General features: G+C 38.2%; 1 protein-coding gene across 5 annotated transcripts in view; it reads left to right on the top strand.

The window, feature by feature from the left end:
• The window catches only part of GRIA4 (glutamate ionotropic receptor AMPA type subunit 4), a 686,576-nt gene that overhangs the window by 579,297 nt on the left and 80,640 nt on the right, over window positions 1-26,639 (top strand). For all 5 annotated transcript variants that reach the window (XM_070384351.1, XM_070384348.1, XM_070384349.1 and 2 more), the window contains exons 7-9: window positions 14,762-14,920; window positions 22,172-22,339; window positions 24,148-24,252. In XM_070384351.1, the coding sequence (XP_070240452.1) occupies window positions 14,762-14,920; window positions 22,172-22,339; window positions 24,148-24,252 (432 nt within the window). The remainder of the gene's footprint in view (window positions 1-14,761; window positions 14,921-22,171; window positions 22,340-24,147; window positions 24,253-26,639) is intronic.

The following is a 26,639-nucleotide window of genomic DNA, read 5'->3' on the forward strand; positions in this document are numbered from 1 at the left end:
TTTATTTCCATTACCCTGAGTTATGTCAAAGTGTGTTTTGCCTACGTTTTCCTCTAGGAGTTTTATAGTTTCTGGTCTTATGTTTAGATCTTTAATCCATTTTATTTTTGTCTATGGTGTTAGAAAGTGTTCTAGTTTCATTCTTTTTTTTTTTTAACTTTACAATATTGTATTAGTTTTGCCAAATATCGAAATGAATCCACCACAGGTATACCTGTGTTCCCCATCCTGAACCCTCCTCCCTCCTCCCTCCCCATGCCCTCCCTCATCCCAGTGCACCAGCCCCAAGCATCCAGTATCGTGCATCGAACCTGGACTGGCGACTCGTTTCATACATGATATTATACATGTTTCAATGCTATTCTCCCAAATCTCCCCACCTTCTCCCTCTCCCACAGAGTCCATAAGACTGATCTATACATCAGTGTCTCTTTTGCTGTCTCGTACACAGGGTTATTGTTACCATCTTTCTAAATTCCATATATATGTGTTAGTATACTGTATTGGTGTTTTTCTTTCTGGCTTACTTCACTCTGTATAATAGGTTCCAGTTTCATCCATCTCATTAGAACTGATTCAAATGGGCCAAAGAACTAAATAGACATTTCTCCAAAGAAGACATACAGATGGCTAACAAACACATGAAAAGATGCTCAACATCACTCATTATCAGAGAAATGCAAATCAAAACCACAATGAGGTACAATTTCACGCCAGTCAGAATGGCTGCGATCCAAAAGACTACAAGCAATAAATGCTGGAGAGGGTGCGGAGAAAAGGGAACTCTCTTACACTGTTGGTGGGAATGCAAACTAGTTTCATTCTTTTATAGGTGGTTGACCAGTTTTCCCAACACCACTTGTTAGAGAGACTGTCTTTTCTCCATTGTATATTTTTGCCTCCTTTGTCAAAGATAAGGTGTGCATAGGTGTGTGGGTTTATCTCTGGGCTTTCTATTTTGTTGCATTGATCTATATTTCTGTCTTTATGCCAGTACCATAGTGTCTTGATGACTTTGTAGTATAGTCTGAAGTCAGGAAGGTTGATTCCTCCAGTTTCATTCTTCTTTCTCAAGTTTGCTTTGGTTATTTGAGATTTTTTTCTATTTCCATATAAATTGTGAAAGTATTTCTTCTAGTTCTCTGAAAGAGACTGTTGGTAGCTTGACAGGGATTGTATTGAATCTGTAGATTGCTTTGGGTATTATATTTATTTTCACTATATTGATTCTTCCGATCCATGAATATGATATATTTCTCCATCTATTTGTGTCCTCTTTGATTTCTTTCATCAGTATTTTACAGTTTTCTATGTATAGGTCTTTTGTTTCTTTAGGTAGATTTATTCCTAAGTATTTTATTCTTTTCATCACAGTGGTGAATGGAATTGTTTCCTTAATTTCTTCATTTCTAAATTTGTTGATTTGATTCTTCTCCCTTTTTTTTCTTAATGAGTCTGGCTAATGGTTTGTCTATTTTATTTATCTTCTCTAAGAACCAGCTTTTAGTTTGTTGATTTTTGATAGAGTCTCCTCTGTTTCTTTTTCATTTATTTCTGCCCTAACTTTCATGATTTCTTTCCTTCTACTAACCCTCAGGTTCTTCATTTCTTCTTTTTCTAGTTGCTTTAGGTGTAAAGTTAGGTTATTTATTTGATTTTGCTCTTGTTTCTTGAGGTAAGCTTGTATTGCTATGAGCCTTCCCTTTAGTACTGCTTTTAATGAAACCTATAGATTTTGGGTAGTCATGTTTTCATTTTCATTTGTGGCATATTTTGATCTCTCTTTTAATTTTTTCTGTGATTTGTTGGTTATTCAGAAGCAGGTTGTTTAGCCTCCATATGTTTATATTTTAATAGTTTTCTTCCTGTAATTGACATCTAATCTTACCACACTATGATCAGAAAAAAATGCTTGCATTACATTTTACATTTAAAGTCGCTCAGTCATGTCCGACTCTTTGCGTTTCCATGGACTATACAGTCCTTGGAATTCTCCAGGACAGAGTACTGGGGTAGGTAGCCTTTCCCTTCTCCAGGGGGTCTTCCCAACCCAGAAATCGAACTGGGGTCTCCCACATTGCAGGAGATGCTTGAAATGATTTCAAGTTTTTTGAATTTACCAAGACCAGATTAATGGAACAGGATGTGATTTATCCTGAAGAATGTTCCATGTGCACTTGAGAAAAAGGTGAAATTCATTGTTTTGGGTTGAAATATTCTATAGATATCAATTAGGGCTAACTGGTCCATTGCATCATTTAAAGTTTGTGTTTCCTTGCTAATTTTCTGTTTGTTTGATCTATCCATAGCTGTGAGTGGGGTATTAAAGTGTCCCACTATTATTGTGTTGCTCTTAATTTACCCTTTCATACCTGTTAGCATTTGCCTTATGCAATGAGATGCTCCTATGTTGGGTGCATATATGTTATAATTGCTATGTCTTCTTGGATTGATCCTTTGATTATTTTATAGTGTCCTTCTTTGTCTCTTATCACTATCTTTATTTCAAAGAGTATTTTATCTGATATGAGTATTGTTACTTTTGCTTTCTTTTGGTCTCCATTTGCATGAAATATCTTTTCCAGCCCTTCACTTTCAGTCTGTATGTGTCCCTTGATTTAAGGTGGGTCTCTTGTAGACAGCATATATAGAGGTCTTGTTTTTGTGTCTGTTCAGCCAGTCTTTGTTTTTTTGGTTGGGGTATTCAACCCATTTACATTTAAGGTAATTATTGATAAGTATGATCCCATTGCCATTTACTTTGTTGTTTTGGGTTCGAGTTTAAAAACTTTTTCTGTGTTTCCTGTCTCGAGCAGATCCGTTAGCGTTTGTTGAAGAGCTGGTTTGGTGGTGCTGAATTCTCTCAGCTTTTGCTTGTCTGTAAAGCTTTTGCTTTCCTCTTCATACTTGAATGAGATCCTTGCTGGGTACAGTAATCTGGGTTGTAGGTTTTTCTCTTTCATCATTTTAAGTATGTCCTGCCGTTCCTCTCTGGCCTGAAGAGTTTCTATTGAAAGAACAGCTGTTATCCTTATGGGGATCCCATGTGCTTAATTTGTTGCTTTTCCCTTGCTGCTTTTAATATTTGTTCTTGTGTTTGATCTTCATTAATTTGATTAATATGTGTCTTGGGGTGTTTTGCCTTAGGTTTATACTATTTGGGACTCTCTGGGTTTCTTGGACTTAGGTGGCTATTTCCTTCCCCATTTTAGGAAAGTTTTCAACTATTATCTCCTCAAGTATTTTCTCATGCCCTTTCTTTTTTTCTTCTTCTTCTGGGGCTCCTATGATTCAAATGTTGGGGCATTTAACATTGTCCCAGACATCTCTGAAGTTGTCCTCATTTCTTTTATTTCTTTTTTCTTCTTGCTTCATTTATTTCCACCATTCTATCTTCCACCTCACTTATCCTATCTTCTGCCTCAGTTATTCTACTGTTGCTTCCCTCCAGAGTGCTTTTGATCTCAGTTACTGCATTATTCGTTATTGATTGACTCTTTTTTATTTCTTCTAGGTCCTTGTTAAACATTTCTTACATCTTCTCAATCCTTGTCTCTGGTCTATTTATTTCGTTTTCAAGATTTTGGAGCATCTTTACTATCATTATTCTGAATTATTTTTCAGACAGACTCCCTATCTCCTCCTTTTTTGTTTGGTTTGGTGGGTATTTATCATGTTCCTTTAGCTGCTGAGTATTTCCTGTCTTTTCTTTTTGTTTAGATTGCTGTTTTAGGGGTGGCCTTTCTGTGTGCTGGAATTTTGTGGTCCCTGTTTATTGTGGAGCCTGCTCCCTGGGGGTGGGGTTGGACTAGTGGCTTGTTTCCTGCTTAGGGGAGTTTGTGTCTGTGTTCTGGTGGGTGGAGCTGGATCTCTTCTCTCTGGAGTGCAATGAACTGTCCAGTAGTGAGTTTTGGGGAGTCTATGGTTTTGGCATGTCTTTGAGCAACCTATATTTTAATGCTCAGGGCTGTTTCCCTGCATTGTTGAAGAATAAGCAGGTAAATCTTGCTCTGGAAGTTGTTGGCTCTTGGGTGGTGCTTGATTTCAGTGTAGATACAGAGGCTTTTATGAGCTTTTGTCTATTAATGTTCCCTGGAATCAGGAGTTCTCTGGTGTTCTCAAGTTTTGGATTTAAGCCTCCTGCTCTGGCTTTCAGTCTTATTCTTACAGTAGCATCAAGTCTTCTCCATCCATACAGCACAGATGATAAAACATATAGGTTAATGGTGAAAAGACTCTCCAGACTCTGGCCCACCCAGAGAAATTCACAGAGTTACATGGAGAAGAGAAGAGGGAGGAGGGAGATAGACGTGACCAGGAGGAGAAGAGGGGGAGTCAAAATGGGAGAGACCAATCTAGGTAATCAGTTCCTTAAGTGTTCTCCACAGCCAGGAATACCCAGAGAGTTTCAAAGAGTTAAGTAGAGACGAGAAGGGGGAGGGAGGAGATAAAGGTGACCTGGGGGATAAAAGGGAGAGTCAAAAGGGGAGAAAGCAATCAAGCCAGTAATCACAACCCTAAGTAAACATGAAAGAGGAGAGTGAAAAATTGGCTTAAAGCTCAGCATTCAGAAAACTAAGATCATGGCATCCGGTGCCATCAGTTCATGGCAAATAGATGGGGAAACAGTGGCTGACTTTATTTTTGGGTGGCTCCAAAATCACTGTAGATGGTGATTGCAGCCATGAAATTAAAAGATGCTTATTCCTTCTAGTCAAGGCTATGGTTTTTCCCGTGGTCATGTATGAATGTGAGAGTTGGACTGTGAAGAAAGCTGAGCACTGAAGAATTGATGCTTTTGAACTGTGGTGCTGGAGAAGACTCTTGCGAGTCCCTTGGACTGCAAGGAGATCCAACCTGTCCATCCTAAAGGAGGTCAGTCCTGGATGTTCTTTGGAAGGACTGATGCTGAGGCTGAAACTCCAATACTTTGGCCACCTCATGTGAAGAGTTGACTCATTGGAAAAGACCCTGATGCTGGGAGGGATTGGGGGCAGGAGGAGAAGGGGATGACAGGATGAGATGGCTGGATGGCATCACTGACTCAATGGACATGAGTCTGAGTGAACCCCGGAAGTTGGTGATGGACAGGGAGGCCTGGCATGCTGTCGTTCATGGGGTCTCAAAGAGTCGGACACGACTAAGCAACTGTACTGAACTGAACTGAACTACTCCTTGGAATGAAAGTTATGTCCAACTTAGACAGCATATTATAAAGCAGAGACATTACTTTGTCAACAAAGGTCTGTCTAATCAAGGTTATGGTTTTTCCAGTAGTCTTGTATGGATGTGAGGTTGGACTATAAAGAAAGCTGAGCACCGAAGAATTGATGCTTTTGAACTGTGGTGTTGGAAAAGACTCTTGGAAGTCCCTTGGACTTCAAGCAGATCCAACCAGTCCATCCTAAAGATCAGTCCTGGGTATTCACTGGAAGGACAGATGTTGAACCTGAAACTCCAATACTTTGGCCACCTGATGCAAAGAGCTGACTCATTTGAGAAGACCCTGATGCTGGGGAAGATTGAGGGCAGGAGAAGGGGGTGACAGGATGAGATGGTTGGATGGCATTACCAATTCAATGGACATGGGTTTGGGTAGACTCCAGCAGTTGGTGATGGATAGGGAGGCCTGGAGTGCTGCAGTTCATGGGGTCACAAAGAGTCAGATACGACTGAGCACCTGAACTGAACTGAAGTAAACATGGATACTGAAGATTAGATTCTTAAAGGTACAAAATTGGTAACAAATACCAAAAAAACAAAGATTAAAAATCTAGAGTAGAAGTTAGACTCTCAAACATACAATGTTAAAAATTCAAAGCAAAATCAATTAGAAAAATTATTTTAAAATATGCATATGAAATTTGCTTTAAAAATAGGGTCTTTTTTGGCAAGGTAATAGTAGGCTATAAAACAAAATTAAAGAACTTAAAATTTAAAAAATTTAGAAAGATGGTAACAATAACCCTGTGTATGAGACAGCAAAAGAGACACTGATGTATAGAACAGTCTTATGGACTCTGTGGGAGAGGGAGAGGGTACTTCTCGGGTCTAAGCCACTTGGGTTCAGGTTCTCAGGTACTCCACAAGGGCACAAACTCTGTTGGGCATGCGTTTTGTGCCCTTCCCAGGTCTGAGCAGCTCAGGCGATCAGGTGCTTGAAGAGCACACTGTCCCAGTTGGGCCATGCATCTTAATCACCTCTCTGGTCTCGGGTGTGCCATGTGTCTCCTCTGGGAAGCTTATCTCAGGCCATGACACTCCTGGCAGATGTCAACCATCCGGGATCCCAGGAAGACGTGGTTAGCAGCTGGGGGCCTGCTCAAAGTTTGGTGGAGGATGCTGGTCTCTGAGGCCGAGATTGGAGTAGCTCCTTGCCTTCTGGCTCTGGCTGTCGCCTGCCTGCCTCTCTGCCTCTGGCGGGGAAGGGATTGTATGCAACTGGCTAGCTCTCCTTTGGTGATCACTCAATCCTTTGCTCTGTGAGTGGGCCAGGCTGTGCATTAAGTTAGAGCATTTCACAGGAAAGTTCTCTCTCTCTCTCTCTCTCTCTCTCTCTCTGGCTATCCCATGGTTTGGGCTGCTGTCTCACGTTAGCTCCCTCAGATTCTCCTCAGGGCATTCAGGCCTTGTCCTTACCCTAAGCATGCAGCCTTTGCTCCCTGTCCAGCCTCCAGTGGCTGATGCAAGCATCTGGGCTACTTCTCTGCTGGGAGTTGTGGTTAGGCACCTATTTTGTGGGGTTTTTTTTTTTCTTTTTCCACCCAGTTATGTTGCTCTTTGAATTCCAAAACTCCCCACAGATCTGCCAGTGCGAGGGTTTCCTGCTGTTTGGAAACTGCTCCTTCATGACTCCCTCCCCAGGATGGGTCTCCATCCCTAACTCTTTTGTCACTCTTTTTGTCTTTTCTATTTGGTCCTACTTCCTTTTGAAGAGAATGGGCTGCCTTTCTGGGCAGACGTTGTTTTGTGGAAGTTGCTCAGCATCCAAGTAACCTTTTGATGAATTTGTGGGGTACAGTGGTCTCCCTGTCCTATTCCTCCACCATATTGGGACCACCCTCCCAAGTCAATTTTTAACCTAACATTTAAAATGTGTTAAAAGGGAATTTCTCCCATTCTATTTGACACTCTTTCTTTTAAGTGTACATGAGCTGTCTCAGTATGATTTAGTCAACCTGTGAACCTGAAATACAAGATGGCAGAAATTCTTTCTTAATTAGAAAAATATAAAATAAGTATTTATTAAACACATATGATATGATGAACCTGTAGATTTACATCAGTAATCATTAGGGTATCTGAAGTTCTCTAATTTATTAATTTCACTTTCCCTCTTCTTCCCAGAGTATGTATCAACTCTAAATGAAAATTAAAAGGACAGCCAAGTTGGAAATTAATATTTTCTTAGGATGCCATTAACTATTGTGAAATGCAGATGTTGTTGAGTAGCCCATTTCAATAAGCAGAAACTCTCTCACTGGTCTCCCCTTTGCCCTCTGGGGCATTATTTACTTAGTTATTTAACCACTGACCACCTCTCCCTTCACTTCTCTAGGACTGTAGAGATGCTTTTATTACAATGTTTTCCACACTTTCAGTTCCACAGTCAGTTCAGTTTGGTTAAGTAGCTCAGTCATGTCCTACTCTTTCTGAACCCATGGACTGTAGCACGCCAGGCTTCCCTGTCCATCACCAATACCCGAAGCTTGCTCAAATTCATGTCCATAGAGTTGGTTATGCCATCAAACCATCTTATCCTCTGTTGTCTCCTTGTCCTCCCGCCTTCAATCTTTTCCAGCATCAGGGTCTTTTCAAATAAGTCAGTTTTTCACATCAGGTGGCCAAAGTATTGGCGATTCAGTATCAGTCCTTCCAAAGAATATTCAAGATTGATTTCCTTTAGGATTGACTGGTTGGATTTCCTTGCAGTCAAAGGAATTCTCAAGAGTCTTCTTCAACACCACAATTCAAAAGCATCAGTTCTTCAGAGTTCAGCTTTATTTATACTCCAACTCTCACATCCATACACAACTACTGAAAAACTGTAGCTTTGACTACATGGACCTCTGTTGGCAAAGTAATGTCTCTACTTTTTAACATGCTGTCTAGGTTGGTCATAGCTTTTCTTCCAAGGAGCGAGAATCTTTTCATTTCATCACTGGCTGCAGTCACCATCTGCAGTGATTTTGGAGTCCCCCAAAATAAATTCTCTCAGTTTCCATTGTTTCCCCATCTATTTGCCATGAAGTGATGGATCGGATACCATGATCTTTGTCTTTTGAATATTGAGTTTAAAGCCAGATTTTCACTCTCCTCTTTCACATTCATCAAGAGGCTCTTTAGTTCTTCTTCACTTTCTGCCATAAGGGTGGTGTCATTTGCATATCTGAGGTTATAGATATTTCTCCCAGCAATCTTGATTCCAGCTTGTCCTTCATCCAGTCCAGCATTTCTCATTATGTACTCTGTATATAAGTTAAATAAGCAGGGTGACAATATACAGCCTTGATGTACTCCTTTCCCAATTTTGAACCTGCCTGTTGTTCCATGTCCAGTTCTAACTGTTGCTTCTAGACCTGCATACAGATTTCTCAAGAAGCAGGTAAGGTGGTCTGGTATTCCAATCTATTGAAGAATTTTCCACAGTTTGTGCTGGAAACTGTTTGTTCCACAGTTCCACAATATCATGTCCTTAAAAACTAAAACTTACTTAGTCATCAAAGTAACCTTCCATGAAAACTGCTTTCCAGTCTATAGCCTATCGATCTTCTATATGAAATTAGTTTAAAATATGAAAGAAAAAATATTGCCTATACTCAAATAGACACAGCTAAAGTTAACTGAGTCACCTACTATTCTTTAGATTATATCTAAAAGAAGCTTATAATCAGATGTGGTAATCTTTTTTCCTTTACCTTCAGCATAACAACAGAATGGAATCAGAGAAATGTAAACTATTATTTATCAGTCAGGCTTTACATCACATGATTTTTCTGAAGGCTGCAGCTTCGCCTGTATGTATTGTACCTGTGGGAAAACTCTATCAAAAAAAAAAAAAAAAAAACTTGGCAGGTACTCTATTTCACCAACCCCTAAAATAAAATAATAATGTTATCAGTTAGCAACTAATGCAATAGTTGAATCACTGTAGCTTTTGGAAAATTGAAATTATTTGCCTATCTCTGGGTCTGCCCTATCTTCTTCTTTATGAACAAATGTTCAACTGACATTTAACTAGCTAGAGATTGATAGTGTTTTTCCAGTTTCAAAATCATATATTTGATTTCTGGTGTCTATTTTTCTTCCCAGTAAAATGAGAATATTACTGATGAACTGTCAAATCAGCTAGCATATAATTGACATGAAATAATATTTATTGACTTAATTAATTAACAATAGTCATTATTTACTAAACTCAAACCACATGTGCTAGCTGTATTAGCATTATCATTCTTATTTTGCATGTGGGAAACCTAAGGCTAGAAAGTTACAGAAATGGGAGTCAGAGCCTGGATTGCTTTCTACAGTATCTCCCTGCCTCTCCTAGGAATATTATGATAAATATCAAAATTGAAAACACATGAAAAGTGAAAGTGAAAGTTACTCAGTCGTGCCCAACTCTTTACAGTCCATGGAATTCTCCAGGCCAGAATACTGGAGTGGGTAGCCATTCCCTTCTCCAGGGGATCTTCACAACCCAGGTATCGAACCCAGGTCTCCCACATTGCAGGCGGATTCTTTACCAGCTGAGCCACAAGGGAAGCCCTATATCTTCAAGGGAAAACACATATTTGTGTAAAAATATGTGTATACCTGTGGCGGATTCATGTTGATATATGGCAAAACCAATACAATATTGTAAAGTTAAAAAAATAAAATAAAGGAAAAAAAATTTTAAAGAACTTAAAAAAATGAAAAAAATACACAAGAACATAATTTTTAAAAGGCAAAGTTGAGAATCTTTTGGTTCTAATATGTATTTGCTGGGAGATCTTGAATAGTTTTGCTTTAACCCACTGACATGTGGCTTCCTTATTTGTAAGATAGGATATATCTCATAAGTTTGTTGTGAGAATTAGATTGATAATCAGTGGAATGTGCTTACCACAATGCCTGATACATAATCAGCCCAGCATTAATATTAACTATGAATACACACTCTGGGTCTTTCATTGTCCCTTAGTTGCCAGTAACCAGACAGTAACATGTATATATTGGCTAGTAAGAAATTCCTCTTTGTTATTAAAATAAAAAAACAGAGAAGTTTCCAAAATCATGGCTGAGACACATGCAACAGGATAAGTAACACTAGGTCTTCCTCTTCTCCTTGATTTCTACTATAACTGTAGGGTCACTGCTGCATAATTTATGTTGACCAAAAAAAGGAAAAAGATAAACTTTTTCTCAAGACTACTGAATCAAATTCACACTTAAAAAAAGATTTCCTAAATACCTAAAGGGGACAAACAGGAAAGCAAGTGCAGATGCTTCAAACTCTGTGGGTGTGTGGTTTACTTTTGCCTGAGTTAATATCTTTGGTTATAATAATTCACTTTTGTAGTATACTTTTTGTATTTTTCCTATAATTGTTTGTTTACAAAATTGGGTGTGTGTTGTGATAAGTTACCTCAAATTTCTAACGGAAAAATAGAGCCAGGTATGGAATACATATATAAAAGATAGAGAGAGAGAGAAATGAGTGATAAACAGATAGATGAGAGAAAGATATAGCTAGAAAATAAATAACTTTTTTCCAGAATTTGTTTAACTTAGTTAACTTCCTCTGAACCAAATGAGGTGACACCTTCCTGTCCACCTTCCTCGCTCCACCTGCTGGGACTTGTATTTTTCCCTACCACACATAAATGGCTTATTGCTCTCTTATCCACTGCCATTTCCCAGAACTATGAGGGCTGTAGTGACTGATATAATCAAAGCTTTCACCCTTTTTGTCTTAAAGTACTATCTCTATCTTCTTTTAAACCACTTTGTAACTAAGCTGGACCTCCGTGAAGTGTTACACATCACAGACTCAGAGTACCATAAAATCTTAATATAAGACACATTTTCACATAAGACACGTATCTGCTTAGGTGTCTTATATTTGATGCATTTCATTCATCTCCTGAATCCTCCTCCATGCTTCATAAAAGGCACTCAGAGGCATTTCAGAAATACTGATACTTGTTAAATTCAGTTGAACTAAACTAGAAACATTTATATCTTTTTCTCATGTGTTATATTTTTTAATTGAAATATACTTGATTTGTAATGAGTTAGTTTCAGATGTAGAGAAAAGTTATTCAGTTATACACATACTCATGTGTGTGTATATATGTATTTATATATATATTCTTTTTCAGATTATTTTCCATTATAGATTATTAAAAAATATTGAATGTAGTTCCCTATTATATATGTTCAGTTCAGTTCAGTTGCTCAGTCGTGTCCCACTCTTTGCAACTCCATGAATCTCAGCACACCAGGCCTCCCTGTCCATCACCAACTCCCGGAGTTCACTCAGACTCACTTCCATCAAGTCAATGATGCCATCCAGCCATCTCATCCTCTGTCATCCCCTTCTCCTCCTGCCCCCAATCCTTCTCAGCATCAGAGTCTTTTCCAATGAGTCAACTCTTCGCATGAGGTGGCCAAAGTACTGGAGTTTCAGCTTTAGCATCATTCCCTCCAAAGAAATCCCAGGGCTGATCTTCTTCAGAATGGGCTGGTTGGATCTCCTTGCAGTCCAAGGGACTCTCAAGAGTCTTCTCCAACACCACAGTTCGAAAGCATCAATTCTTTGGCGCTGCCGGGAGAAATATCAATAACCTCAGATATGCAGATGACACCACCCTTATGGCAGAAAGTGAAGAGGAACTCAAAAGCCTCTTGATGAAAGTGAAAGTGGAGAGTGAAAAAGTTGGCTTAAAGCTCAACATTCAGAAAATGAAGATCATGGCATCCAGTCCCATCACTTCATGGGAAATAGATGGGGAAACAGTGGAAACAGTGGCAGACTTTATTTTGGGGGGCTCCAAAATCACTGCAGATGGTGACTGCAGCCATGAAATTAAAAGACGCTTACTCCTTGGAAGGAAAGTTATGTCCAACCTAGATAGCATATTGAAAAGCAGAGACATTACTTTGCCAACAAAGGTCCGTCTAGTCAAGGCTATGGTTTCTCCAGTGGTTATGTATGGATGTGAGAGTTGGACTGTGAAGAAGGCTGAGTGCTGAAGAATTGATGCTTTTGAACTGTGTTGTTGGAGAAGACTCTTGAGTCTGTTGGACTGCAAGAAGATCCAACCAATCCATTCTGAAGAAGATCAGCCCTGGGATTCCTTTGCATATTGTTTATCTATTTTGTATGTAGTAGTATATATTTGTTAATCCCAAATTCTTAATTTATCCTTCCCACCTCTCCCCCTTTAATAAACAGAAATTTGCTTCCTGTGTCTGTTAAGTCTGTTTTGTAAACGAATTAATTTGTATTATTTTATTCTAATTCCACATACAAGTGATATCATATGATATTTGTCCTTCTCTGTCTGACAATTCATTTAATATGATAATCTCTAGGCCCATCCATGTTGCTGCATGCATTCATTATATTAGGGTTGAGCAATATTTCATAATGTGTATATGCCATATCTTCTTTATTCACTCATTTGTTGATGAACATTTAGGTTGTTTCCATGTCTTGGCTATTGTAAATAGTGCTACCATGAACACTGGTGTGCAGATGTCTTTTCAAATTAGAATTTTCTCCAGATACATGCCCAAGAGTAGAACTGCTGAATCATATGGCAACTCTATTTTTAGTTTTTTAAGGAACTGCCATACTGTTCTCGGTAGTGGTTATACCAATTTACATTCCCATCAAACAGTGTCAGAGGGCTCCCTTTCCTCCACATCCTTACCAGCATTTATTATTTGTAGAGTTTTTGAAGATGTCTATTTTGACTTGTGTGAGGTGATCCCTCATTGTGATTTTGATTTGCATTTCTCTAATGATAAGCAATGTTGAGCATTTTTCATGTGCTTTTTGACCATCTGAATGTCTTCTTTGGAAAAATGTCAATATAATTCTTCTGCCCATTTTTTTTTTTTGATTGGGTTGTTTGTCTTTATGATATTAAGCTGTATGAGCACTTGTATTAAGTCCTTCTCAGTCACATCATTTGCAAATATTTTCTTCCACCCTGTAGGTTGCCTTTTTATTTTGTTCATGATTTCCTTTGCTGCTCAAAAGTTTTTAAATTTGATTAGTTCCAATTTGTTTATCTTTGCTTTTATTTTTTTGGCTTTGGGAAGCTGACCAAGGGAATAGTGCTCAATTTATGTCAGAGATGGTTTTGCCTATGTTTTCTTCTGGGAGTTATATGGCATCAGGTCTTGTATTTAAATCTTTAAGCCATTCTGAGTTTATATTTATGTATGGTGTGAGGACATGTTCTTATATCATTGATTTATATGCAGCTGTCCAGCTTTCCCAAACCACTTGCTGAAGAGATTGACTTCCTTTTCTCCATTATGTAGTCTTGCCTCCCTCATTGAAGATTAACTGACTGTAGGTTGTGTTGGATTTTTTCTGGGTTCTCTATTCTGTTCCATTAACCCATATGTCTGTTTTTGTGCCAAGATCATGCTGTTTTGATTACTGTAGCTTTATATTACTATCTGAAGTATGATTCAGTTAGGCCTCCACCATTGTTCTTTTTCTTCAAGATTGCTTTTTAATTCTGGGTCTTTTATGGCTCCATATAAATTTTAGGATTATTCATTCTAGTTCTGTGAAAAATGTCATAGTTATCTGATAAGGATCTCATTAAATCTGTATATTACTTTAGGTAGTTGGCCATTTTAATAGTATTAACTCTTCCAATCTAAAGGCATGGGTTATTTTTCTATTTCTTTGAATCATCTTCAGTTTCCTTTATCATTGTTTTATAGATCTTAGCATTTAAGTCTTTCACCTCTGTGGTGAAGTTTATGCCTAGGTATTTTAAGTTTTTTTGATGTATCTAATAATTGTTTTACATTCACTTTCTGATATGTATTATTAGTGTTAAAAATTCAGCAGATTTCTGTATGTTAATCTTGTATCCTATTACCATGTTAAATTTTTTATCAGTTCTAGTAGTTTTTCTGTGGAATCTTTAGAGTTTTCTATATATAATATCATGTCATCTGCAGATAATAACAACTTTACCTTTTCCCTATCAATTTGAATAAAATTTTGTTTCTTTTTCTTGTCTAATTGCTGTGGCTAGGACTTTCAAAAGTATGTTGAATAGAAGAGGTGACAGTGGGCATCTTTGTTTTATTCCAAATTTTAGCGAGAAGGCTTTCAGCTTTTCACCATTGAATATTATGTTGACTGTGGGTTTGTCACAAATAGCTTTTATTATATTGATATATGTTTCCATTATATCCACTTTGATGGGAATATTTATCATGAGTAGATGGTGAATTTTGTCAAATTTTTTTTTTCTATATCTGTGGAGATGATCACGTGATTTTTGTCTTTTTTGGTGTTGATGTGGTGTCATGCATTAGATTTTGAATGACAGAGTTTAACAGCTAAATTGACATAATTGTTATTATGTCAATATTTACATAATCTTTCAGTTGTTTAAAGCCACCACTTTTAAATAATATTGGTTATCAATTCATGTTAACATTGAGGAGCCAAAATGTTAGCTATTAACTCCAATAATTAACTAAGCTTAATAAACTGTCATACTGATTTTTATAGGGATTCAAGGATATTTCTCTTGAGAGATTTATACACGGTGGAGCCAATGTTACAGGATTCCAGTTGGTAGATTTTAACACACCTATGGTGACCAAATTAATGGATCGCTGGAAGAAATTAGATCAGAGAGAATATCCAGGATCTGAGACACCTCCAAAGGTATTTGTTTGTTTTTATCTTATGTATTTTTAGTACTTTATAAAATTTAAGGTAGAAAGTTCATTATGCAGTTCTTCTAGTAATATTTTGTCAGGCACAGTGTGGCATGGGGCAGAAATATTTTGTCACTATTTGTCACACAAATCAATATTTTCTAAATTTTTATATTTTATGGAGGAGATGTTAGCCATTTGCTCAACTAGTTTATTATTATTATTAATTTGCATATGAATGTCCCTGAATAAATTATATATTTTTAAAATTATTTCAAATGTGAATAACTACTAGTAACTATTCCACTCAGAAAACAACTATATTTGCAAAATGATTTACAATAAGTAAGGAAAGTGGTAAAAAAAAAAAAATGTAAAATATATAGCTTCTGCAAAATTCCTCTTTCAAATTAACAGTAAAATGTCAGATTGTTTAATTTTATCTGACAGACATTGCAGAAGTATGTTATTGATATTTGCAAATTTATGATAAATTTCTGATCATAAGCACATTTTTTTCTCTCCTGAAAAGCTAAATTCCTTCGATATCATGTAGATAATGGCATAATGTTTCTTAAACTCTAACTTAGTGGTTTTGAGCTTCTCCATAATAATATATTGAGTCGGTAATGCCATCTGACTCAATGGGCATGAGTTTGAGTAAACTCCAGGAGTTGGTGATGGACAGGGAGGCCTGGTGTGCTGCAGTCCATGGGACTGTAAAGAGTCGGACATGACTGAGCGACTGAACTGAACTGAACTGATAATAAGACATCATCATTTAAACAACTTTTACTAATCTCTCATTGACAGTGTATTCAGGTAAAAAGTTTCAAACATAATTTGGAAATTCAAGCCTAGAAAACTATAATCTATGGAAGAGAATCTCAGTTCTTCCAGCTTTGTCAATTTCCTCTGTGTAGTACAGCAGTTTAGCTAGTCATACCATTTTCATTACTTTCAAAAGAAAGCATTTAATGAGTATCCACTATGTGTCAAGCACTATAGTCCACCCTCTGATTTTACAGATTTCTAAATGCAAGATATTAAATGGTATGTTAATTGATTGTCCTTGAGTCAAGGACCAGATTTGTGAAATGTTTGCCCAGGAATAAGTTGTGAACTCCTTGAGCCTTAGACAAGTACATTGTCCACTATATTGCACCACTTTGCAAGCTTCAGTTCAGTTCAGTTACTCAGTCGTGTCCGACTCTTTGCGACCCCATGAATCGCAGCACGCCAGGCCTCCCTGTCCATCACCAACTTCCGGGGTTCACTCAGACTCATGTCCATTGAGTCAGTGATGCCATCCAGCCGTCTCATCCTCTGTCGTCCCCTTCTCCTCCTGCTCCCAATCCCTCCCAGCATCAGAGTCTTTTCCAGTGAGTCAACTCTTCGCATGAGGTGGCCAAAGTACTGGAGTTTCAGCTTTAGCATCATTCCTTCCAAAGAAATCCCAGGACTGATCTTCTTCAGAATGGACTGGTTGTATCTCCTTGCAGTCCAAGGGACTCTCAAGAGTCTTCTCCAACACCACAGTTCAAAAGCATCAATTCTTCGGCGCTCAGCTTTCTTCACAGTACAACTCTCACATCCATACATGACCACAGGAAAAACCATAGCATTGACTAGACGGACCTTTGTTGGCAAGTAATGTCTCTGTTTTTGAATACGCTATCTAGGTTGGTCATAACTTTCCTTCCAAGGAGTAAGCGTCTTTTAATTTCATGGCTGCAGTCATCATCTGCAGTGATTTTGGAGCCCCCCAAAAATAAAGTCTGACACTGTTTCCACTGCTTCCCCATCTATTTCCCATGAAGTGATGGAACCGGATGCCATGATCTTCATTTTCTGAATGTTGAGCTTTAAGCCAACTTTTTCACTCTCCACTTTCACTTTCATCAAGAGGCTTCTTAGTTCCTCTTCACTTTCTGCCATAAGAGTGGTGTCATCTGCATATCTGAGGTTATTGATATTTCTCCCGGCAATCTTGATTCCAGCTTGTGTTTCTTCCAGTCCAGCATTTCTCATGATGTACTCTGCATAGAAGTTAAATAAGCAGGGTGACAATATACAGCCTTGATGTACTCCTTTTCCTATTTGGAACCAGTCTATGGAAGCATATTAAAAAGCAAAAATACCTTCAAGATAAAAAGAAACTTAAGAAGTCGTTCAGTCTGCTTTTTCTTCAAGCTGGCTTAGAGGAAAATTATCCCAAAGGCTCAATTATTTCAAATACTAACACACAAGGAAAAACAAGCATCAAGCTTCCTTCCAAACTCATCTGAATAATTTCCTTTACAGCATGTTCTTCTCATTCTTCATCAGTGTATGTAGAGACAGTTTTGCCCTTCTCTTTCTTCTCTTTCTTCCTCACATATTTTTCAGCTATTTTTTTAATCTCAGCATTTCTTCTGTAAACCATTTCTTCAAGTCCTTGTTATCCTTAGAGTTTTAGTATCTATAATGGGCTTCAAACTTCTTGGCAGTGTGTTGTAGTTCCTTGTAACTGTTTTTTTGTTTTTTGTTTTTTCCAGTGATAATATGTAATAATATTTGTCCACTGTGGTCCTTCTGTCCAGATATACTGGTGTGGTTATTCCTTCCCTCTCTTGCCTTTAGCCTATCACAAGGTGTACTATTTGATAATCTCCAACCAGACTTATCTATGTCATAGCTTTGGGCACTTTGTTTTATCTTTCACAGCTGTCTTAGTATGCTAGGTATCCAGTGACCATTTAATAAATACATGTAGTCAGTTCTTATTATTTATGGTAGTTACATTCTATAGAGCTGCCATGAACACTGAATGAGCGAATATTGAGCCTTTACTTCTAGGGAAAATTACAAAGTTAGGTACAACAGTTTTGTCAACCAATCAACACTTACACTTTGTTATATGTGTGTTTCTGTTTGAACATATGTTATTTAAGATATTGTCGATCAATTAATATTAATTGAATTCACAGTCAGTAGCACCATAACTCAAGCCTGAACAAACCTTATTGAACATATATTTTTTCTATAAAGCACATCACAGCCTTCTTTCACTCAGGAACACTAGACAGGACTTTAACACTACACATTTGGGACATCTGTGTAGGCTTCCCATGTGGCACTAGTGGTAAAGATCCTTCCTGCCCATGCAGGAAACATTAGACACATGAGTTTGATCCCTGGGTCAGAAAGATTCCCAGTAGGAGGAAATGGCCACCCACTCCAGCATTCTCGCCTAGAGAATCCCATGGTCAGAGGAGCCTAGTGGGCTACAGTTTACGGGGTTGCAAAGAGTAGCACAGGACTGAAGTGACTTCACACACATGTAGTTGTCACTGTTCCTAGCCAGTGTCTAGCACACTTTTCAAAGAACTCTCAGATTTAATATGAAATTTTATCCTCACAACTACACAGAAAATAGTAATTATTTTATTTTATTTTGTTCTGTTTTGTGCTTTGTAACCGGAAAACATACTACACATTTCCTTAAAAGTATGAATAGAATTAGAATTCATGTAGTTCTTTCTTCTCAAAACCTAGACCCCTGTTACTGCACTATGATTCCACCAAAGTATACCTTTTTGTATACAATCTTTGATAAACAGAATTCATCCCATCATTCTAATCACTGCCTAAAGCAATAAATAGCTCTAGGTCAACACTTAGTTTCAGTTAGTGTTAGTTGCTCAGTCATGTCCAACTCTTTGCCATCCCATGGACTGTAGCCCACCAGACTCCTCAGCCCATGGAATTCTCCAGGCAAGAATACTGGAGCAGATTGCCATTTCCTTCTCCAGGAGATCTTCCCAACCCAGGGATCGAACCTAGATCTCCCTCATTTTAGGCAGATTCTTTACCATCTGAGCTACCAGAGAAGTGCTGCCTTACCTCCAAAATAAAGAGTATGTTTAATAAGAATTTCTAAATGCCATCTAGAAATTTATGGGCACATGTGCCCATAAATATGATTTATTGGACTTTAGCACAATAGGACACATATAAAATAATGAAATCCTTTTAAAAAGTAAACCAATTTTAACTACTGCTTCTTTCAATTTATCAGCTCTATGAGCTGTCAAAAGGCTTTGCCACTGGCTAAATATCCACTTTGCTCTGCTCCAGTCTGTACGATATCTGTTCTCTTTTGTAGTTCACTTGTTTCATAAAAATGAATGGACTTTTTAAACACAGCAAGTGCTTTTGCTTTTTTGGTGTCATATCTTCTCAGCTTTTTTCTCCCATTTAGAAAAGCAACAATAGCTTTCTTTTTTTCTCTCTTGATCCTAAAATGCTAGCATTGCTTTTTTTTTTCTTTATTCATCAATGCTTGTTTTTATTTTCTTGCCATCCAAAAAGATGATTTGATGGCTTTCTCTACACAAAGTATGCTGGTCCAGGCAGGGGAGGAGGTATACCCATTTTTGGTTAAGTTTCTTAATTTTCATCAACCATGCCACTCCAATTATGAGTGTGTATGCTTATCTTTAAGTCCATTTTTTTCATATCCTTGAAGAATATATAGCAAGACTTATAATTTATATGTCATATATAAATCTTTCTGATGAAGCTTTAATTAAATTCTTTACCATTGAAAAGTTCTTTGTTAGAGTTTGTATTCTTTATCTTATCCATATCTCAGTCCTTCCCTGGAAAACTGATTGCTATACTTAATAGTCATATTGCCTAAGTTTACTTTCTACAATTTAAATTTCTAATGATTTTTCTTAATTTATAAACAGCAAATCAAGATCATCTCCCATGTTCCATGTCACAAAACTACCCTTAGTATAAGCTCAGAATGTGTTAATCATATAGAATTGTGCATATATGAAATTCTTGAAAGAGAAAATGTAGTTTTTCATCATGATCAGTGGTTGATGCTCTGCCACACTTCAAGAAAATTGTACGATATTTTTCATATGATTAGGAATTCTGTAAACAGACTTTACAAGTATTCCCTGTTCTCTTAATTTTCAGATTAAACAAACCACATTTTCTTCTCAGTTTTTCTTCATTTTCTCTGTTAACCTTAATAATCTTTTCCTGAGATTATTTCTTTTTTCTCAAAGAGAAGCACAGGAGATCATCAGGAAACAGATGATCTATATTTCATTTCTCCACTTTGATCCTATGTTACAATAGAAACTTAGAGAAATGATCTAACCTTCCTAAGCACACTCTGCAGGCATGGGCATAACAGTACTCACGTTTATTTAGCAACGTGTATATACATTTGGTAAATAAGTAGATGCTACTTCTGGTACCCTATATTTAAAGTAACAATAAGCATTCCCATTCTTTCTTCTGAAAAACTAGACAGAGATATACACTTTAAGTCAAGAAGCATATATGAAATCTAAAGAAAACCTAATGGACATTGAGAGAAGGAAAGAGTGGGATATCCCAGCCCTCCTGAGGCTCACCCACAGCAAGAGACTGCAAGGTAGATTGTGGAAATACTGCATTTAGACCTTTTAAAAAAAATACATTAGCTGTTTCTACTTGGACACAATAGAAAGACCTCACCTAGAGGGCTTGCTTCTCCCAACTGATGGAAAACTGTGCAATAGAATTTCTATTTTACAGAGTGTATTTTCTCCTTTTTAAAATCATAGTGGTAAGAACTGATATACAGTCTTTGTAATAAAGCAAAAGCAGAAATTTCTGTAGCTAGAGGAAATTAATTAAAGTTAAAATAAAGTAATTTAATTTAAGGGGAAGTTAAATTAAGGGCAGTAATTTATCTGCTTTTCAGACTGCATGGTACTTTATGTCATAAACCCACATCAGTCAGTCAGTTCAGTCGCTCATTCATGTCTGACTCTTTGTGATCCCATGAATTGCAGCATGCCAGGCCTCCCTGTCCATCATCAACTCCCAGAGTTCACTCAAACTCACGTCCATCAAGTCGGGGATGCCATCCAGCCATCTCATCCTCTGTTGTCCCCTTTTCCTCCTGCCCCCAACCCCTCCCAACCTCAGGGTCTTTTCCAATGAGTCAACTCTTCGCATGAGGTGGCCAAAGTACTGGAGTTTCAGCTTTAGCATCAGTCCTTCCAAAGAACACCCAGGACTAATCTCCTTTAGCAGTCTAAGGGACTCTCAAGAGTCTTCTCCAACACCACAGTTCAAAAGCATCAATTCTTCGGCGCTCAGCTTTCTTCACAGTCCAACTCTCACATCCATACATGACCACTGGAAAAAGCACAGCCTTGACTAGATGGACCTTTGTTGGCAAAGTAATGTCTCTGCTTTTCAGTATGCTATCTAGGTTGGTCATAATTTTCCTGCCAAGGAGTGAGTATCTTTTAATTTCATGGCTGCAGTCACCATCTGCAGTGATTTTGGAACCCAAAAAAATAAAGTCTGCCACTCTTTCCACTGCTTCCCCGTCTATTTCCCATGAAGTGATGGGACCAGATGCCATGATCTTCATTTTCTGAATGTTGAGCTTTAAACCAACTTTTTCCACTCTCCTCTTTCATTTTCATCAAGAGGCTTTTTAGTTCCTCTTCACTTTCTGCCATAAGGGTGGTGTCATCTGCATATCTGAGGTTATTGATATTTCTCCTGGCAATCTTGATTCCAGCTTGTGCTTCTTCCAGCCCAGCATTTCTCATGATGTACTCTGCATAGAAGTTAAATAAGCAGGGTGACAATATACAGCCTTGACGTACTCCTTTTCCTATTTGGAACCAATCTGTTGTTCCATGTCCAGTTCTAACTGTTGCTTCCTGACCTGCATACAGATTTCTCAAGAGGTAGGTCAGGTGGTCTGGTATTCCCATCTCTTTCAGAATTTTCCACAGTTTATTGTGATCCACACAGTCAAAGGCTTTGGCATAGTCAATAAAGCAGAAATAGATGTTTTTTCTGGAACTCTCTTGCTTTTTCTATGATCCAGCGGATGTTGGCAATTTGATCTCTGGTTCCTCTGCCTTTTCTAAAACCAGCTTAAACATCTGGAAATTCATGGTTCACGTATTGCTGAAGCCTGGCTTGGAGAATTTTGAGCATTACTTTACCAGCGTGTGAGATGAGTGCAATTGTGCAGTAGTTTGAGCATTCTTTGGCATCGCCTTTCTTTGGGATTGGAATGAAAACTGACCTTTTCCAGTCCTGTGGCCACTGCTGAGTTTTCCAAATTTGCTGGCATATTGAGTCTTTGCAGCCAAAGATAAACCCACATAGTCCCCAGGCAAATCCTAAGGATTGATAAGAATTTAACATTTTACCATTATATTTACTTTAATTTTGTTAGTATACATCTGCTCTGACTTATGATGGAGTCCTCGTGATGGCTGAAACATTCCGAAGTCTCAGAAGACAGAAAATTGATATTTCCAGGAGAGGAAATGCTGGAGATTGTCTGGCAAATCCAGCTGCTCCATGGGGCCAGGGAATTGACATGGAGAGGACACTCAAACAGGTAACTCACAATTTTATTTATGTTCAGTTTGTTTCACACATGCATGTGTGCTAAGTCACTTCTGTTGTGTCCAACTCTTTGCAGCCCTATGGACTGCAGCCTGCCAGGCTCCAGTGTCCATGGGATTCTCCAGGCAAGAATACTAGAGTGGGTTTCCATGCCCTCCTCCAGGGTATCTTCCCAACCCTGCATTTCTTATGTTTCCTGCATTGGCAGGCAGGTTCTTTACCACTAGAACAACCTGGGAAGCCTTCAATTTATTTCATTGTCCTTTTTAAATGGAGTTTTCAGGAAAACAAAATAATCTATTGGCAAATACCGATATATTACAATTTCCATTTTAATATATTGAGCCATTATCATTTCTGAGACATTTCTACATAGGATACTGGATAGAATGGTGGAGGTAGTGGTTTAGTAGCTAAGTCATGCCCAACTCTTTGTGAACCCATGGACTGTAGTCTGCCAGAATCCTTTGTCCATGGAATTTCCCAGGCAAGAATACTGGAATGGTTTGCCATTTCTCCCTCCAGGGGATCTTCCCAACAAAGGAATCGAACCCCCGTCTCCTGTTTGGCAGACAGCTAATTTACCACTGAGCCACCTCAGAAGCCCACTAGATAGAATACTGGTGTTTATATGTTATGTAGATGGTTAGCCAGGATAAGCTAGGTTATGTAACAGTAATAAACAACCCCAGGCTTCAGTGGCTTAAAACAACAAAAGAGGATTTCACACTCACAGACACACATCAGATTAGTAGGGACACTCTGCTTTTTATAATCACTCAGGGACACAAGCTGACATAGCCGCTACCATCTTGAATGTAACAAAAGGAAAAGAGTTGTAGGGAGGTTTCTAGTGTATCCCTGTGGCAGATTCATGTTGATGTATGGCAAAACCAATACAATATTGTAAAGTAAAATAAATAAATAAAATGCTTTAGCACTCATTACATCTGTTAACAACGCTTTTGTCAGAAAGAGTCACAGACACCTAGCTAACCAAAAAGTGTCCAAAAAGAACAAGCCCACCGTGGACCCAGAATGAGGAAGAACCTGAAATATTTGGCATACAGTCTTAGTCTACTAATCTACTGACTGCCTCAATAGACCTTCAAATTGTCTTGTAACCTTGGATTAAGTATTTATTTTAGTCTTTTGTAGTTATACTAACACTGTTTTTCAAATGATTACTGTAATATGTGTGTATTTTTAGTAATACATTTTAAATGTTCTGAAATGCCACAGGTTCAGAACATAAGTTTAAATGAATTAAAAGGATTTGGAATAAAGTACACGAATATTTTCAAAAATATGTTTATTTTTCTGAATATTTTAAGTTTAACATTAGCAAGGAGAAATATGATCTGCTGTGGTTATCAGGGTTATTTATTATGTGGATGTGTAGATAAAACTGAAAAGTAACTAAAAAGGAAACCATGTTTCTATTCTTATAGATAATATTTCAAAATTGAAGAAGTACAGTGGAAATGCCATAATAAAAAAAATATTTATCTTTCAAGTACATAACAGAATCGCTTATATATTTCTTTGATATTCCTCTATCCAATTATTTTTTAATTTAAATTTATTTATTTTAATTGGAGGCTAATTACTTTACAATACTGTATTGGTTCTATCCAATTCTATCCCAGTAGCTCAAATACTCCATGACTTTTTTAGTGAGTTGCTTACAGACTATAGTTCCACACCCATGCGTAGTCATAAGCCTAGCAGATGAAGTAAAGATTTCTGTAAGTAAAATGGCAAATGATTACATGTGTAGATTTTATTTTTCATTCATAGGTTCAAATTCAAGGACTAACAGGAAATGTTCAATTTGACCACTATGGACGTAGGGTCAATTACACAATGGATGTGTTTGAACTAAAGAGCACAGGACCTAGAAAGGTGAGCCACACTTGAACTGTTTTCTTAGTTTGCTTTTGACATTTTTAAAATCTTATAAGTGAAATATAGCTGGATAGTCTACATTTTTAAAAAATTGTGAGTATGGCTAACCCTTGAACAAAGTGGGATTTAGGGGATCTGACTCTCCACACAGTCAAAAATCTGTGCCAAAATTATAATGGGCCCTCCATATATGTGGTTCCTCCACTGCTGCGGTTCCACATCTGAGGCTTCAACCAACACAGATTGTGTAGTATTGTGGTATTTCCTGTGAAAAGAATCCGTGTAAAAGTGGACCTGAGCAGTTCAAACCTGTGTTGATAAGGGTCATCTGCACTTACAAGTAATACTTTCTTGGTAATTCATGCTGAAATAAATTCTTGTGTCATATGATTGATGTTTAATGGTATATCAAAGCTGAAATGAACTATTTACCCACTGTTTATATTCCTTATCCAAAATAAAAGCAATTTTTTAAAGGCTTAACAAAAAGAATCCCAGAAAACCCATAATATACTCTTCAGGAAAGCGCACAATGTAAGTAAGAGACTTATTCATTTTCATGTAGTCATTTCTGAAACCATTAGAGAGAGAACAAGAAAACTACTTATAATGGATAGTCATATAATAGAAGGCTAGATGTTCCTGAAATAAACATTCAAAGAAAAGAGCTGATGGAAGATAATATTATTAAGATTACTGTTAGGTTGAGAGAGAGAGAGATACCTAAGGACTTCAACTGAGGGACCAGAGAGGTTGTTCAGAAAGCTGCTGGTGATAGACTTTTGGATTTCAGAAGATAGTTGCTGATCTTTTGATGTGACTAAGCATCATAAGCATCAGCAATATTCTCAACATCCAAAAAGTGCTTTATATATTGGAGCGATACAATTCCACCACAGAAATTGACTATAAACTTTTTATACCTAACATATAACTTTTTAACATTCCTTTTCTCTAGCATTAGCTAAGATGCTTAAGAAAGATAAATTCAACTTAACTAAAAATTATCTGTTTCAACACTTGGATGTTAAAAAAAACTTTTCCAAATATACTTTCCTGTGTTAATATAGTAGTGATAGTTACAATTTATCAAATGCCTGCTATGTTCCAAGCACTGGACTTGGTGCAATTTAATCCTCACAATGAGCCTGTAATGGAGTACTATTTTCTCCCTTTTCCTGGTGAGAAAATTACAGTGCTATTGTTGTTGCTGCTGTTCAATCACTCAGTCATGTCTGACTTTTTGCAACCCCATGGACTGCAACATGTAAGCTTCCCTGCCAAGCATCATTCCTTCCAAAGAAATCCCAGGGCTGATCTCCCACAGGTTGTCCTTAAATACAAAATGTCAAGGTCTTGTCAACATCTGAAAACTCTCCATAATGTGTCTCAGAGCTATAGTTTTTATGTTGTGGGAACTCATTCAGTTCAGTTCAGTCATTCAGTTGTGTCCGACTCTTTGTGACCCCATGAATCGCAGCATGCCAGGCCTCCCTGTCCATCACCAGCTCCCAAAGTTCACTCAGATTCACATCCATCTAGTCAGTGATGCCATCCAGCCATCTCATCCTCTGTTGTCCCCTTCTCCTCCTGCCCCCAATCCCTCCCAGCATCAGAGTCTTTTCCAGTAAGTCAACTCTTCATATGAGGTGGCCAAAGTACTGGAGTTTCAGCTTTACTGTTCATGGGGTTCTCAAGGCAAGAATATTGGTTTGCCATTCCCTTCTCCAGTGGACCACATTCTGTCAGATCTTTCCACCGTGGCCCGCCCATCTTGGGTTGCCCCATGGGCATGGCTTAGTTTCATTGAGTTAGACAAGGCTGTGGTCCTAGTGTGATTAGATTGACTAGTTTCCTGTGAGTATGGTTTCAGTGTGTCTGCCCTCTGATGCCCCCTTGCAACACGTACCATCTTACTTGGGTTTCTCTTACCTTGTGTGTGGGGTATCTCTTCACGGCTGCTCCAGCGAAGTGCAACCACTGCTCCTTACCTTGGACGAGGGGTATCTCCTCACTGCCGCCCTTCCTGACCTTCAACATGGGATAGCTCCTCTAGGCCCTCCTGCACCCACGCAGCCACCACTCCTTGGACGTGGAGTTGGTCCTCCCGGCTGCCACCCCTGGCCTCGGGCATGGGGGCATGAGGTAGCTCCTCCCGGCCGCCACCTCTGACCTCGAAAGTGGGGTAGCTCCTCTCAGCTGCCGCCCCTGATCTTGACTTGGGTAGCTCTTCTCAGCCGTTCCTGCGCCATCGCAGCCTGGCACTCTCGGCCGCTACCCCTGACCTCAGACATGGGGTAACTCCTCTTGGCCGCCGCCCTTTGGGCATGGGGTCCTCCCAGCTTCTGCCCCTGACCCTGGACAGAGGGTAGCTCCTCTCGGCC

Source organism: Bos mutus, chromosome 15 (genome assembly GCF_027580195.1).
Source record: "Bos mutus isolate GX-2022 chromosome 15, NWIPB_WYAK_1.1, whole genome shotgun sequence".
NCBI lineage: Eukaryota > Metazoa > Chordata > Mammalia > Artiodactyla > Bovidae > Bos > Bos mutus.